The 14,415-nt window shown below is 37.9% G+C and overlaps 1 protein-coding gene across 2 annotated transcripts in view; it reads right to left on the reverse strand.

Annotated features, from left to right (window-relative positions):
- ZEB1 (zinc finger E-box binding homeobox 1) overlaps window positions 1-14,415 on the reverse strand; it is a 126,002-nt gene that overhangs the window by 16,914 nt on the left and 94,673 nt on the right. The window contains exons 2-5 of one of the 2 annotated variants that reach the window (XM_082752155.1): window positions 12,304-12,504; window positions 6,873-6,935; window positions 5,099-5,260; window positions 903-1,105 (exon numbers count right to left, since the gene is read on the reverse strand). In XM_082752155.1, coding sequence (XP_082608281.1) covers window positions 903-1,105; window positions 5,099-5,260; window positions 6,873-6,935; window positions 12,304-12,504 — 629 coding nt within the window. The remainder of the gene's footprint in view (window positions 1-902; window positions 1,106-5,098; window positions 5,261-6,872; window positions 6,936-12,303; window positions 12,505-14,415) is intronic. The other variant, XM_082752156.1, reaches the window with a different exon arrangement.

Here is a 14,415-nt window from a genome sequence, read left to right on the forward strand (position 1 = left end):
GCAATACGTAAAAGAGCATCTCCTTTTTTCTATTGGATGTTACAGCTTTCGGGAAGGGAAGGGAAGGGAAGGGAAGGGAAGGGAAGGGAAGGGAAGGGAAGGGAAGGGAAGGGAAGGGAAGGGAAGGGAAGGGAAGGGAAGGGAAGGGAAGGGAAGGGAAGGGAAGGGAAGGGAAGGGAAGGGAAGGGAAGGGAAGGGAAGGGAAGGGAAGGGAAAGGAAACCTCAGGTCTCTCAGTAGTAATGAGGAAGCCAGCTCACCAGGGCAGTTCAAGGAACCATGCCCTTGGGTTAACCAGTGAACCAGAGAAAACAAGCTCAGAATATTTTTAGCCCTTTCTATTGCTTTATTTAGTGTCGAAACGCTGTAATTTATGCACGAACAATTTTTTGTATATTGTCTTATAGCATGGGCCATATTTAGAAATTGTATCTCACAGTTCAGACAAATGAATCAACACAATGGATTGTTTCTTCAGGGCAAAAATGGCTACACTCGATTTTGAATTGGCCAAACAGGATATATGGAAGAAAAATATAAGTATTTCACTAAAGATGTGAGATTAAATTTGAGTCATGACTCTTATGTAATGTGAGGCGATGAACAGAAAAACCTAATCACCTGTAAATACAATGAAGCACTAAAAAAAACATACTAAAATTCAAACCCAATTATACTGCGTAGATGAATGAAAGCACAGGAATTCACATCTCATCCTCTGATAGCAGGGGAGAAAGTCTGACTTCATCAGCAAGCTTCAGTAAATGCTCCAGGATTGGGACGCCAGCCAGCGAATACTCTGAGTCGAATATCTGACATGCTCTGTGCAGATATCTCTGCTCACACACCAGCTCACGGCGCTGCTGCAGAAGGCAGCAAGTCCTCCAGCCCCGTGGCACTTACCTGATCTCGTCCCGACTTGTGCGACGTCATGTGGCGGTCCAGCTGGGTTCTGTAGGCGAAGGTGTAACTGCACAGGGAGCAGCTGAAGTTATCTTCGTTCTTTTCATGGCGGTACTTGATGTGTTCCTTCAGAGAGGTAAAACGCTTGTACCCTCTATCACAATATGGGCAGGTGAGCAGTTGGGAAAATGCATCGGGCGTTCCTACACAGGAGAGAGAACACACCGTACTTAAATAAACTGTTTGCTCTGAATTTACCTAAGCTGATTGTAATTGTAAAAAAACACGCAGCTGCTAGGAAGCTCCATCTGTTTTAGAAAAGGAATAATGACCGTTTATATATTTTCCACAGGTATTACATTTCTAACTGCAGCATGATACAGCTGTCCCAGTGTGCTGTGGAGGACGTCAGCACAATGACACCCAGCCGAGCCACACCTCTGTCCCTAAGTCTGTCGGACTTTGCTACACAGCACCAGAGCTTCTGCACATGTACTTCGGATTAAAAAGTACTCTGAAAATTGTAAAACGTAGTTGAAGATCCAGTAATCTTTGTAGACCTGGCCAGCCCAATCACTGGCAACCCTGAAATCATGTTTACAAGTTATGTCTAGCACTAAAACATTTAATGGCCATCCAGTTTCAGTTCCTAAGGAATAAACAGTATTTGCATCCTGCAGAGAACAATTTTTTTCTCTTAACACAAAATTGTAAGAGGAAGGAGAATAGAAACATGGTCTATAATCTTACAGTTATACACAGATATGCACCTGGTAGTAGGACATATGGTCTGCAGGAGAAGGGGATAAGTGACAGAGCTATCAAATGTGATGCCATAAATATGATTTCAATACAACCTATGGATTTTACTCTTCTGGCTTTCATGAAGTTACTTCTGTGTCAGTACAGTAAAAAGTGAAATCAAATTAAAGCTGAATAGTAATTCGACAAGAATATTTCTGAGAAGTCACCATTTATGAAATTTTAACTCCAGCTCTTCTTACCAGGCATATGTTTATGCCTCATATATAGTAACTGATTCTACATTAGAATTGTTTTTTTCTCAGAGATTCTTACTTTACATCTTACTTCACAGATTAATGAAAATGTGCTTACCTAAAAGCAGGGTTTGCTGTACTTGCTGCACTATTTATAAGGTGTGGTATCCTCTAATGACCATCCTAACCTTCCATGCTTCAAGGGAAAACAAATTTTGTGTTGATTCACCTATCCACTGTGATAAGTGAGAGCAGGAGGGGAAGGTGGAACGTCCTCACAGATTATCATTTTGTGATCTGAAGCATGAGGTGCAAATTTGTACAGATTGTCATTTTAAGTTGCTGAACTATAAGCATTATTAATACTCCTAAAATTAACCAGTAGTTTCTAAAGTACTTCTGAATTATTTATCTTCATGACCTCTTCCAGCAGTTATTTCCATAGATTGATTATATGCTCTATAAAGTGGCAATTCCTTTTGTTTGTGTGGAATTTACTGACTTTATTTTTACTGCAATTGGTCTTGCAAAACAAAAAAAGGAAGAGTCACACCAGTTTTCATTAGTACTTAAAAATAACACCTTCTCTGTCATACAGGATCTTTTTCATTCCTTATGAGAACGGGCTAGGTAACGCTCACATTTCACTGTTTTTACTTTGGTGTAGTTCTAGCCGTTTAAGTTTCTTGTTTTCCCAGATTTGGTACGTTTTCCAAAAACGAGCACATCCCCATATGTGTGGATATAGTATGCTTCCCTTCAATTGATTTTTTTCCATCTACAACTCCATTCACACAATATAAAGAATAGATCCAACATAGATCCAAATCAGGGGAAACGTCAAAAGTGTGTTAAATTCTGTTTCCATTGGAGCAAATGTTGAAATGGCAATGGTTTTGCAAAGCCCATTACCAAGGACTCCAATTCTCTGTGACTTCACTTGTCCAGTCTCCTGGCTTTGAAGCGTAAATCTTTAGCAAGTATCAAGACATTTTTTGGCATTTTCTCTTCCAAATAATTAAAACTTTGACCAACATTGTTCAGCATCTTGATTTTCAGAACAGTTTCCTGTAAACCTACTTAGGTAGGTACAATTTAAATTATTAATATAAATTTGTATTTTTAATGATTACATGGAAATCATATTGCAAGTCTGTAAAGCTAACTTGACAATCTGTGCCACTGCAACCAGAGATTAAAATTTTAAATTAATTAAATTATAATTTTAAGATGCTACTGTTGAGCATGTATCTTATTTGAATTTTGCAAAACCTCAAAAGTAAAACACAAATTATTAGAAATTCATGTTCTGCTTCTGTATATAAGTAGGCAGGTACACAGCCTAAATTTACTAAATATTTTAAATTATTTTTTTTTCTTTTCTAGAATCTCTTCTACCATAAACTCTCTGAAAGAACAGAATAAATTTGTTAGTATTGTCCCTTTCATTGCTCTCCCTTAGACTCAAGTACAGTAACACAGCCACTATAATGTTTTTATGTTCAAACGTGTACATTTTTTGAAACAACTGGAACACAACATCTCTAAATCCTTTATGTAGGGTATTATTTTCTTTTGAAAATCCTAAATACACTCACTAAAGGAACACAATCTGATTAAAACTCTGGAGTTTTCACAGATTATGAAAACTGACCATGTCAAAAAGCAGTGCAGAATGCAAAACCAATCTGAACAGGATTTGTCTTCAAGTATGTGTTTCATGATGAAGAAATAAACGTAGTCTCTCTTGACATCTCATTCAGAAGCACATTTTAAGCATTAAAATTTCTTTAAGTAGATATTTTTTCTTTTTCTAAATCTAAAACACTACTGGTTATTAGTTATCCTTATTATTTAAAAATAACAAAATATAGAGCATTGATTTGTACCATATAGAATTATAAAGCTTGGACAGTTACCTAAGAGCAAAGAAAAGTCATAATAAAATAAAAACTTCCTATTCCAATATGAAACAATATTTTCAAAGTCTACTTGAAAGTCAGTATTTTGTAACGGGCTTCCATTAAGAAGCATAACAACAGGCAATTGCCTTATTTCACAGAAATATTTTTGTATAAGCAGTATTTCTTTTTTGTCTGTTGCTGTCTTTTAAGGAAAAAAAAATCCAACAAATTCTGTCATAGACCAATTATCTAATAAAAGAACTTCTATCTAGTACATTCTTTTGGGCATTTTGTTGAGAAATATAAAATGAAAAGAAACATGTTATATCTCCCCCTAAATTATTCTTACATAAAACTATCCTCTCTTGATTCAGACTCATTGCATTTAATAAATGTTTGCTCTGTTCTTTCATATAATGTTACTGAATGGATTTATGAAAGCTTCATTTTTATTTCCAATTACTGAAGATTATTACCATTTAGGTACCCATACTACTGAATCATAGTGCATGTCTAGTTTCACAAAATCAAGCTGTAGTGTTTTTTTTTGCATGACGATCCCATCACCTCATCAGTATTTGCAGTTCGCAGCTCAGAAGGGCAACTGCACTCTGGGCTGCATCAACAGAGGGGTGGCAGCAGGGCAAGGGAAGTGCTTGTGCCCCTCTGCTCTGCCCTTGGGAGGCCTCACTTGGAGTCCTGCACAAGAAGGATGTGGAGTAGGTTCAGAGGAGGGCCACAAGGATGATCACAGGGCTGGAGGACTTTTATGAAGAAAGGCTGAGAGAGCTGGAGATGTTCAGCCTGAAGAAGAGAAGGCTTTGGGGAGACCTTATTGCAGGTTTTCAATACTTAAAGAAGATGGAGAGCAACTTGTTACTTGGGCAGATGATAGGACAAGGGGGGATGGTTTTAAACTAAAAGAGGAGAGATTTAGATTAGAGGTTAGAAGAAAATTCTTCACTTAAGAGAGTGGTGAGGCACTGGCACAGGTTGCCCAGAGAAGCTGTGGATGCCCCATCCCTGGAGGTGTTCAAGGCCAGGCTGGATGGGGCTTTGGGCAACATTGTCTGGTGGGAGGTGTCCCTGACCATGGCAGGGGGCTGGAACTGGATGATCTTTAAGGTCCTTTCCAATCAAGCCATTCTATGATTATATTTAACTAAAATTTTATTATATGTTTTTTCAAAAGCTATGTGTGTATGCGTTGTTGTATTTTGAAAGACAACAGAACTTCGGGGTCAAGTACTTAGTACAACTTATTCTGAAAGAACTGAGCTCGTGGCACATTTACCATTTTCATCCTGACCACTAGCTTCTGGTGTGCCTTGTCTCTGGTCCTCCTCAGGTGCTTCAGGGTAAATAACAGCTGTATCTTCTTGTTGAAGGAATTCTTCAACGTTAGGGTCATGGTTTTGCTCATTTTCTGCATCAGAATCACATTCATCTTCTTTTACTAAAAGTAAAAAAACAACATACAAGATGTCAAATGAAGACTTTAAAAAGAACATGTATGAGATTCAATAATTCACATTTCGAAATCGCCCTCTATCCATGGATTACAAAGCTCTTTACAAATACTAGTATAGGTCAAGCTCCTTAAGATATAGGAATATGCCAAGTTTTAAAACAGAGAAACAGTGGCAGAACAATATTTAAAAAACTGACTGAAAATACAGTTGGTTTCTTTACTTCACTATATTTTCATCATTTTACATTTATCTCCCTTCAACTTCCTTAAAATTCTTGAATGCAATATTAATCACAATTTAGTCCTTGTAGTTTGAAATACAGCCTTAAAGTCTCGGCTCCTACATTTGAAAAAGTCAATTTGTTGCCTTCAAGTCATATTTTTTAATGTTACTTTAAGACCTGTTCATTAGTGCAAGCCCAGAGGATGTTCAAATTCTGCATAACAATTTGGCTGGCTAAAACACACCAAACCTGAACTTTGAGTGGCTTGCTCTCTGGAGCTGGAAATGGGTGTCATACAGGTTTCAGATCGAGTTAACATTCTTCAAGATTTTCCAATTAAAAACTTAAGGAAAAAAATCAATGAACAATTTATTTAAAAACCTTTATTTCGAAGTTAACAAATAATACATTAAATATGTTACTTCATGCGTTGTACAATAAATATTTGCCAGCACATGTTTGCCTAAATACATTTTTCATAGAGACTTTTACCATTGTGGAACATTCTGCAAGAGCTGTCTGTGACACACTAAATCATGACAGATTTCCTCCACTGTTAAAAATGTGAGGTATATTTTTAATAGGAAGGAGAAGTTTTATGGTTCATTTCTCGGTGTGAAGTCTCATACTCAATTTGCAATTTGACACAATCATTTTATTAGACAAGACAGTCTTTCTCATGTTTAGACTAATGTACTATACGGTACTTCTCTGTACTTTTTTTGAGAAGACCTGCTTTTATTGCAAACAAAAATGAGTGAAACTAGTCTAACACATCTACCTTTTTTTGTAAATAAGGCTTACCCTGATAATATCAAACTCCTTAGTGTTAAGGGCTTTAAAATGATGCATAAAAATCTTAAGAAACTGGAGAGGTTATATATTAATTTTTTTTCAACATTACCAAAGCAGAATATAACAAAACGACAAGGCATCTGTCTGGTTTTGATCTTGAACCTGAAGATCCAAATTTTATTTTGCTTTCTGCATAATCGGTAAAAATAGAGGAGTTTAAAAGAAAATCACTAGCTTGGATTTATTTTATTATACTCCTAATTAGGTTTAAAACGCTATCTATTGAGCTGTAGCTGTATTCTACATCTAACATCAGTGTTATACTTCCTTTTGCTCTTGTTGCTGAAGCTGTTAGCACACAAGCTGCTGTGGAGGCACTGCTCTGCTGCCCCTCTAGGGTGAGGAGACCTGGACTTAGCTGGCTAAAACAGCACTCACAAGGTAAAGCTTTACGTTTTTAAGAGCAAAGTGATTTATAAAGAGGTGGGAAAATCTTCAAGGCTTTCACAGGGATACTTAACCTAGCCAAAATTCAATAGCACTTTATTATTAAGGGACTCAGATTAACAAACAAATACCTGTACATCCTACTTCATCTGTCTGAGCTTCAGGCCCCAGGATTTCCTTTTTTTCTTTTCCAGCTGAAATATTACATTTCACAAAAAGAAGAGCGAGTATTAAAAACAAAACCAAACAAACCACACACCCACCAACTTAATATATTTGAGGAAGTTTTTGTTCAGCTTTTTTTCAAATTCTGTATTTAGAAGAAATGCACGTAAGGACAACATTTGTTCCAAAATACAGATTCCACACGACTCCAGCAGGAATTGGTTGAACCACAGAGATATTCCATGGGTAAAGAAATTAAATTTTAAAAGGAAGCAGTACCACATAGTACTCATTATTTGAAGACAGGTAAAGACTGGGACAGTGTTTCTCCAGCAAATATGGAGTGAGCTACTTAAATAATCCCATGTACAAACAGAGCTATCTGACACATTCAGTACTATTTCCAGAAACCGGAGTATCACAAAACTAATACACTTATTTTTTCCAATTAGCAGTTTTCAGGAATGATTGATGATTTGTGGATAATGCCTGCAAACAGCTACACACTGCTTCCGTTTCTTGTAAACTGTCTAGGAACCACTTACAGGCTCTGACTGTTCCAACAAACACTGATTTTAAAGACATGCCCCTTACTTCAGATCAGCTGCGTACTACAGCAATGCTTCACATACCCATTACATCTCCCAGTATGAGTTTGCATGCTTTGTATCAGACATCCATACAGCTGGCCCCATGGGGCCTACACCTTGAAGCTCTACCAGCTCCTGAAAAGCTGTGGTGTCCATGCACGTGGCACAGAAGTTTTCTCTCACTTCAGACCGTTGGTTAAAATCAATAAAGGCTGAATTTGTTGCTAATTTGGACATGTTGGGTAACTGGTACCAGTAAGTTCGTACGGGAAAGGTGACTGCTGCCATTTTTGTCAGTAAATGGTTTATGGCAGGAGTGCACTGGGAAACTATATTGTTTTTTTCATCCCTTATTATTAGACTATGTTACTATATGTGAATACATTAGCAGCCAATAGGTATGAGTTGATGGAAATAGAAGTATTATCTCATAGTTTTATTCTGGAGACCTTAAGTGCTTCAGAGCTATAGCGCAGAGAATGACTCTCGATCCAAGATGCTAGAATGCACGACTGGCATGATCTGAAATGGTAATTGTTATATTTTTATTTACCTTTCTTTACTCTATTTTGGTACAGGGAAAAACCATCTGGTATGGCTATTCACAACCCCGGAACATGTCAGATTTTTAATTACAGGAGAAGCCAATTTCTCTCTTATGTGTGAGATGATAAATCCTAGGGTAACTTTTAAGTTCTCAGATACAAATGGGTTCCTCAGAGGAAAAGCCTGTTAATTCTGCCTGCCTTGACAAAACCCACCTGACCCAGCAAGGTGGGGAAGCTCTATCTGCAGACAGTCACAAACAAAAAAAGGTTAAAAGGAAACCGTAACGCTTAAATTTTACTTTAATTTTAATTAGCATCTTAAAAAAAAACACTATGGTCCACTGATCAATACTGAAGTATTGAAGTAATTATATTTTTGGCTCATGATACTGCAGACTTTGTTCAGAATTTGTAAGATGGCTGAATACAGGCAATGAAAATTGAAGTCCAAAATTTAATTTCTTAAAAACGTTCATGATACAAAATACGCAATTTTTCTTCCTAAAAAAGGTTGTGGTTTTTCTCCATTATGAAATAGGCTCTGTGGAAGAGAGGGACTATCAGTAAGCTATTACTTATAGGAGTTTAAATTATAGTGTCTCTAGCAAATTCCATTGGCTTCAGGACAAATAAAAGTGATGCTTCCCAAGGTAATGTCAAGGAATTTATGGCATTCAAGATTAATCTCAGTGAAATTAAAAACACTCCCAATTCTAATAGTCATAAACTCTGGTACTGTCTCTTCTCCATATTGAAAAGGGGGGTGTAAAAAAGGGAGGAGACCTTTTCCACAGGGCGTGATCTTCCCTGATGCTGTACAGACAGGTCATAATTTGAGGACTGCCAAGAAGAGCTCCACCTTTACAGCTGTGTGTGCTCGGCACAGGAGCCCAAGTGCCACACTGCAAATACAGCTGCTGGGAAGTAGCAGTGGGGCTGAGAAGGCTCCTCGTGCTATTTGGAAATAAGGACAGACAGCAATGCTCTTGAACATCTCTGCAGCACTTGGCAGTCATCAACTCTGACCTAGCCAGTCATCCAGGAGCCAGGATCAGGTGAGGCAAGGCTTCACTTCACAGTCAGCAAGGAGTGCCTGGAGCTCCCATCGCTACTTCTGATAGCTCTGCTCAGCTCTGTTTTTCTCCATATCTCACCATTTCTTACCAGCAGCTGCTTAGAGATAGGGTGGGACTTCCTCCAGCCAAATGCCAGTAACTTTCAGGTCACAGGCACCAGTGTACGCTGCCAGTGAACCTGCAGGGCACTGCCACTGCATCACGGGCTGACAGTGAAGATCTTTATGTGGATAAGATAACTGAATGTATTTCTGCTACTCGCAAAATGGAAATTTGGGGTGTAGGCAGAAAGGCAAACTTCACTGAAATTTCTGCCACAGTGTTATCTTCAGAGAAGAGAATAAATTACAAAGCCCATCAAAAGAGTGTCTAGTTTAAATTCTTTAGAGCTAATTTTCTGGTGTACTACTTGCATGTAGCAAGCACTATCTACAGCTCACAGTTATGCCTGGCTGTTTGCTCCTGTGAGTAAAAACCTGATCAAGAAGACACCACACTTTTGGGCCTCCCCCCAAATGAAACTAAAGCAAAATAGTGCAGCAACCTTCATCAGCAATCCATCACACTGAGGGAGCACAATCTATATTACAGCACATAAGTTTAACCTAACATTTTGTATGTTAAAGGAATTCTTGGGTTCCAGAAGGACCTTACACCTAAAACATAATTTCATTAATTTTTAAAGTTTATTTCATGGTCTGGGCAATTTTTTTTTAAATGTTCGATTTTTCAAAGTTATCTTAGTTCCAGGCCTGAGATCTCTACATTTCCTAAATGCTTACAATACATAACTAATACTTTTTCATTAATATAAGTCAATAGGGTTTGACCTTTGCTTTTTTTTCTTTTTATTTTTTTTTAATTGCAGTGTAGGTTTTACTTCAAACTAAGGCAAAAGAGATCACAGTAGAGGATCGCTGCACACATGAATGCTGGCACATGGCCAGCAACTTGTGCCGGATACACGTGGTTCACTTTTTCAAGCTTGTACGACTGCTTCAGTTAAACCTCTGGAGATACACACCTTATATTTAAAACACCTGTTCTGAAGGTCTTCGAGAAGTTCAGTTAGAATGACTGGAAACGGAAGGAAACTGATCTGATAAAGAAATGTTACGTTGTGTTGTTTCTATTCTGGTGCGTTTGTGAACAGAATATAGATGTAAAAAAAGCTGTTCTGTCAAGTCCAACTAAAACTAGTGACTTTCAGTACTACTTTGGTGATGAAACCCAACCTACTATGACTGCTGTAGTGTATGTTTTCCAAAAATAATTGTTAGTCTTGATGACAGTCTTTGTGTTGAACGGACACCTACCCCAGCACCTTTCCCTTTAAGATGAAGATCACGTATGCAATACCCTTCTCTTAAGAGTTCTAGTGTAGAACCAAGACAGAAGATGTGATTTTCAGCTTGCAACTTTCTTTCTATGAAAGCCATAAAAAAGTAAATAGAGCTTTACCATAGAAAATCAAAGCTCTATAAAACCTAATTTAACCCTCATTTTTTTTCTCATGCAGCCTTCGCCAGAAGTTCAAACAATTTATTTAAAAAAGAAAACAACTTAGAAGCAAATAAAAAACCTTCAGACTGCTATAAGAGAGACTTCAGAACATATAATTTTTACATAGGAAATTTATGGTAATTTTAGCAACACAATTGTTTAAATCTTTTGTCTGTCTGAACAGTGATGGAAGCCTGGCTGAGTAACCAACAACCATGGCAGAGAAAACGCCATCTGATTCTTACAACACAATTACAGTTGGATTTGGTTCAAATGCTTCATTTTAAGGAGACAAATTTTAAAAGGTTAAAAATGACACATTTGAAATAGGAAGTCAAAAAAGATATTGTTACCTATCTAGAGCTCTGAAAATCTCCAGAGGCTGCCTGAGGCAAGATACGGCAGTGTAACTACCTGTATGTATAACTCCACAAAATGTTTAGTCCACCCCTTAGCCCAAGGGTCTTCATCCTTCACCTTTGGGCCCCAGTGCTGTTTCCCAGTCTTCCTTCAGGCTTCCTACACCCATGTCTGAGCAGTTCAAGAAACAGTATACAAACAGCCCATTTTTATGTAACTGCAATTCCCCTTATATATAACCTGCAGCAGAACAAAGATTTTGCAGGAGAACCAAGAAAATTCTCTATCTAATCATTTAGCTCCAAATTACTCATTTCACTGCACAGCATATCTTGGCAACAGCAGCCCTGTAAAAGCTGGCTGAGCTGATGCTATTCTTTGAACTCTCAGCTGCTCGCTCTCAGCTGGACTGCAGTTAGTGACCAAATGACTGCTTTCAGTTTATTTAGATGTGAGGCCATGAACTGATCTTAAATCACAAGTTTCAACAAGGTGAATGCTAAAGAATTGTGGTCGGAGTTCAGCCACAGACAGTGACATACCTGAAAATATTCTGCGTCTTTCAGGGAATTAAGGACAAATTCCACAATAAATTCTAGAAATGTTTGCATTTACCCCAATTTGGCTCGAACATAAGCATGCTGTGTGATATTACGAAATTCAGTATCTAATCCCACAGGAAAAAAAAAAAAAAGGCCCATTTCCTCTTTGCCTCAAATTTTCTGCTTCTAAGGCTGCTGCATAATATGTACAACACATACCTCCTGACAGTGTTTACAAAACATGGAATCATTCTGAGTAAGATATCCAATATAACCAATAATCTATACTTTTTTTTTTTTTCCCCAGCTATCTTTTGTGAAGGAAAAGGCAGAAGCAGCTCACAGGCAGAAATTTACATCTGAATATTATTTTCTTTCATGTTTTTGGCTGACTCCTTAGTTCCTAAGACACAGCTGGGAAAATCATGGCTCTTATAGGGAGCTGTGGCAGAGGCCTGCCATGCAATAAGACTTGGAAAAACTGCAAGCAAGTAATTACTCTCTGATCACTCTTAAGAATGTAGCATCCACAAATTGGAAGCTCCTCCTTAACAATGCAAATGCACTGAATATATCTTGGAATCTGCTTCAAATACTGAATAAGGAAAATAAATTTTAACATAATGAATATGTTAGAAAACCTGATTCTTACTTGATTGTGAATACTCCACGTTTATGTCTTCCAATCATTCCAGTAATAAAGTAACCAAGAAATTCCATCAAGTCTTCTTTTTAGAAGTATCACTCTACATAGCATCATCAGTGAAAATGAACATACCTTCATCTTCCCAGCAACTGTTTGTGCTCCCTTCTCGTTCACTGTTTTCTGGTAATACTGTATGGTCTGTTGGCAAGTCATCTTCTGGCACACTCGCATCACAGTCTGCTGCATCAGTTACACTTTCTTCTTCCACTATATGCAATTTATCTTCGTCGTCTGAATCTGAGTTTGCTTCTACCACATTATTATAATTGGTGACTGTGGACAGACAAAGAACAAAACGCTAATCAATATACTCTTAATTTACAGCACAAGGGTTCAAAGCTTTCAGTATTGTGGCCAGATCCTATATCTGGGGCACCTCTGCGGAGTCACATTATTTCTTCTTCTTTCCCTGTGTGGATGGCTGAGGCTTGAGAGCAACCTGGACTTAACGGCGGCACACCAGAACAAAACTGCCAGCTGCAGGACTCCCAGCACTGCCAGGAATTACGGTGTCCCTCACACCTGCACACCCTGCATCAGGCTGCACGAGGAAAGGCAGTGCCCGACTCCAGAGCTGCCTTCTGGGCCACACTGAGGCATCAGGCCTCCAGCTGGATCGTTCCAGCTTGGAGAACAGCAATGCTACGTTTCCTATCATGGACTGCTCAATGGTCCATGAAATACTTGATACTGCTAAGCACCATTTACTGCACGTTTTGTCACAGACAGAGGACGATGGGCTGTTTGCAGGAGAACAACTGCAGTGACACGACTGCTACGGAAGACCAGGCGACCCCAGGCTGAGCGCACTTTGCTGAAGCTAGTCCAAGGGAGCAGGCTCCTGGCTGCAGTGAGGTGCATCTTCTTGCCTGGCTTTTCCTGCAACCAGTTCCACCTCCAGGCACGTGAATCAAGGAGACATAAATGGGAACAATAAGGAGACTTGATTCAGAAGTGCTAAAGTGTTCCTGATCCAACCTAAAATGCTCTTGCAGATACACCTGAAGATGACACTACAGTAATCATGCGAATGCAAAAATCTCAGAGGGGACTTAGAAAGGAAACATTTTTACCCTCTACCACAAAAAGGTAGTAAGTATGCTTTTTCATCATGGAGACCACGTCGTAAAAGTCTTTTGGACAAAGGATTGCACAATGATATATACATTTCTGTAGTATGGGAGCAGATGACTATTAAAATAGTCCTAATTTGTGAGCACAAACGATCGGTTTTAAACATTTCACTTTAAACTGTAAGGATTATTTATTAAGAAAAAAATATTTTCACAATCTGTTGGAATGTCTTGTTATTCATATGGAAGTTAAAGTGAAAAAAACATTAAACATTTATCGAGTATCTATAAATGCATTACTTCTTCAATGTCACGTTTGAACTTACTGTAATGTTTCAAAATGCAGTTTAATAAGGAGAATACATTTACCGAGGAATAATGTAAAGACTTGTCTTGGCTGTGGCACTCCAATGGTTAGGAGAACCACAGCTGTAATGCAGTCACACTACTTTACAATCCCTGACTACTGTCACTGTGAACACACCAGAAGATAGACTCATTCTTTCATGTGAAATTCTGCCTATTAAAGTAGATAAATAGGACACCAGACTCCTGCTCTCCTGAAGTTAGTTCTTTTTTTTTTTCTTTCCTTTTTTTTTTTTTTTTTTTAAAGTAGACATTCTAGTCATTTAAAAATGCATTTAAGCGGGGAAAGTGAGTAATATTATGAATTGACAAGCTACTATCTCATTTCCTCCCCATTTGGGAGAAAAATGTCCCATCTAAAATATGCATAAGCATGACAAAAGAGCCTTTTGAATCTAAAATAATCATTCCACGTTTCCATATTTCATACACATAGCATTATTTGAAAAATCTAATACACACCACCATTGATAGTATCACACTTTTCTAAGACAACAAATTTAGGCAAATTGCCTAAATACTAGTATTTGGTCCATTTCTATCAATAAATTGATACTCGATATTTTGTAACAGATTTTGCAAAGTAAAATAGATGCTGTAAGGGATGTGGTAACATTGTGTGACAGATAAAACATACATACCCTCACCAAAGAAGAGATGTATGAATTTATTTGCCTGAAAAATGGTAAATGTAAGTTTTAAAAAGGTTAAGAAGATACAAAAAATAGAAGGAGAAAATGAAAAA

The sequence above is a fragment of the Aythya marila genome (genome assembly GCF_965140915.1).
Source record: "Aythya marila genome assembly, chromosome: 2".
NCBI classification, from domain to species: Eukaryota; Metazoa; Chordata; class Aves; order Anseriformes; family Anatidae; genus Aythya; species Aythya marila.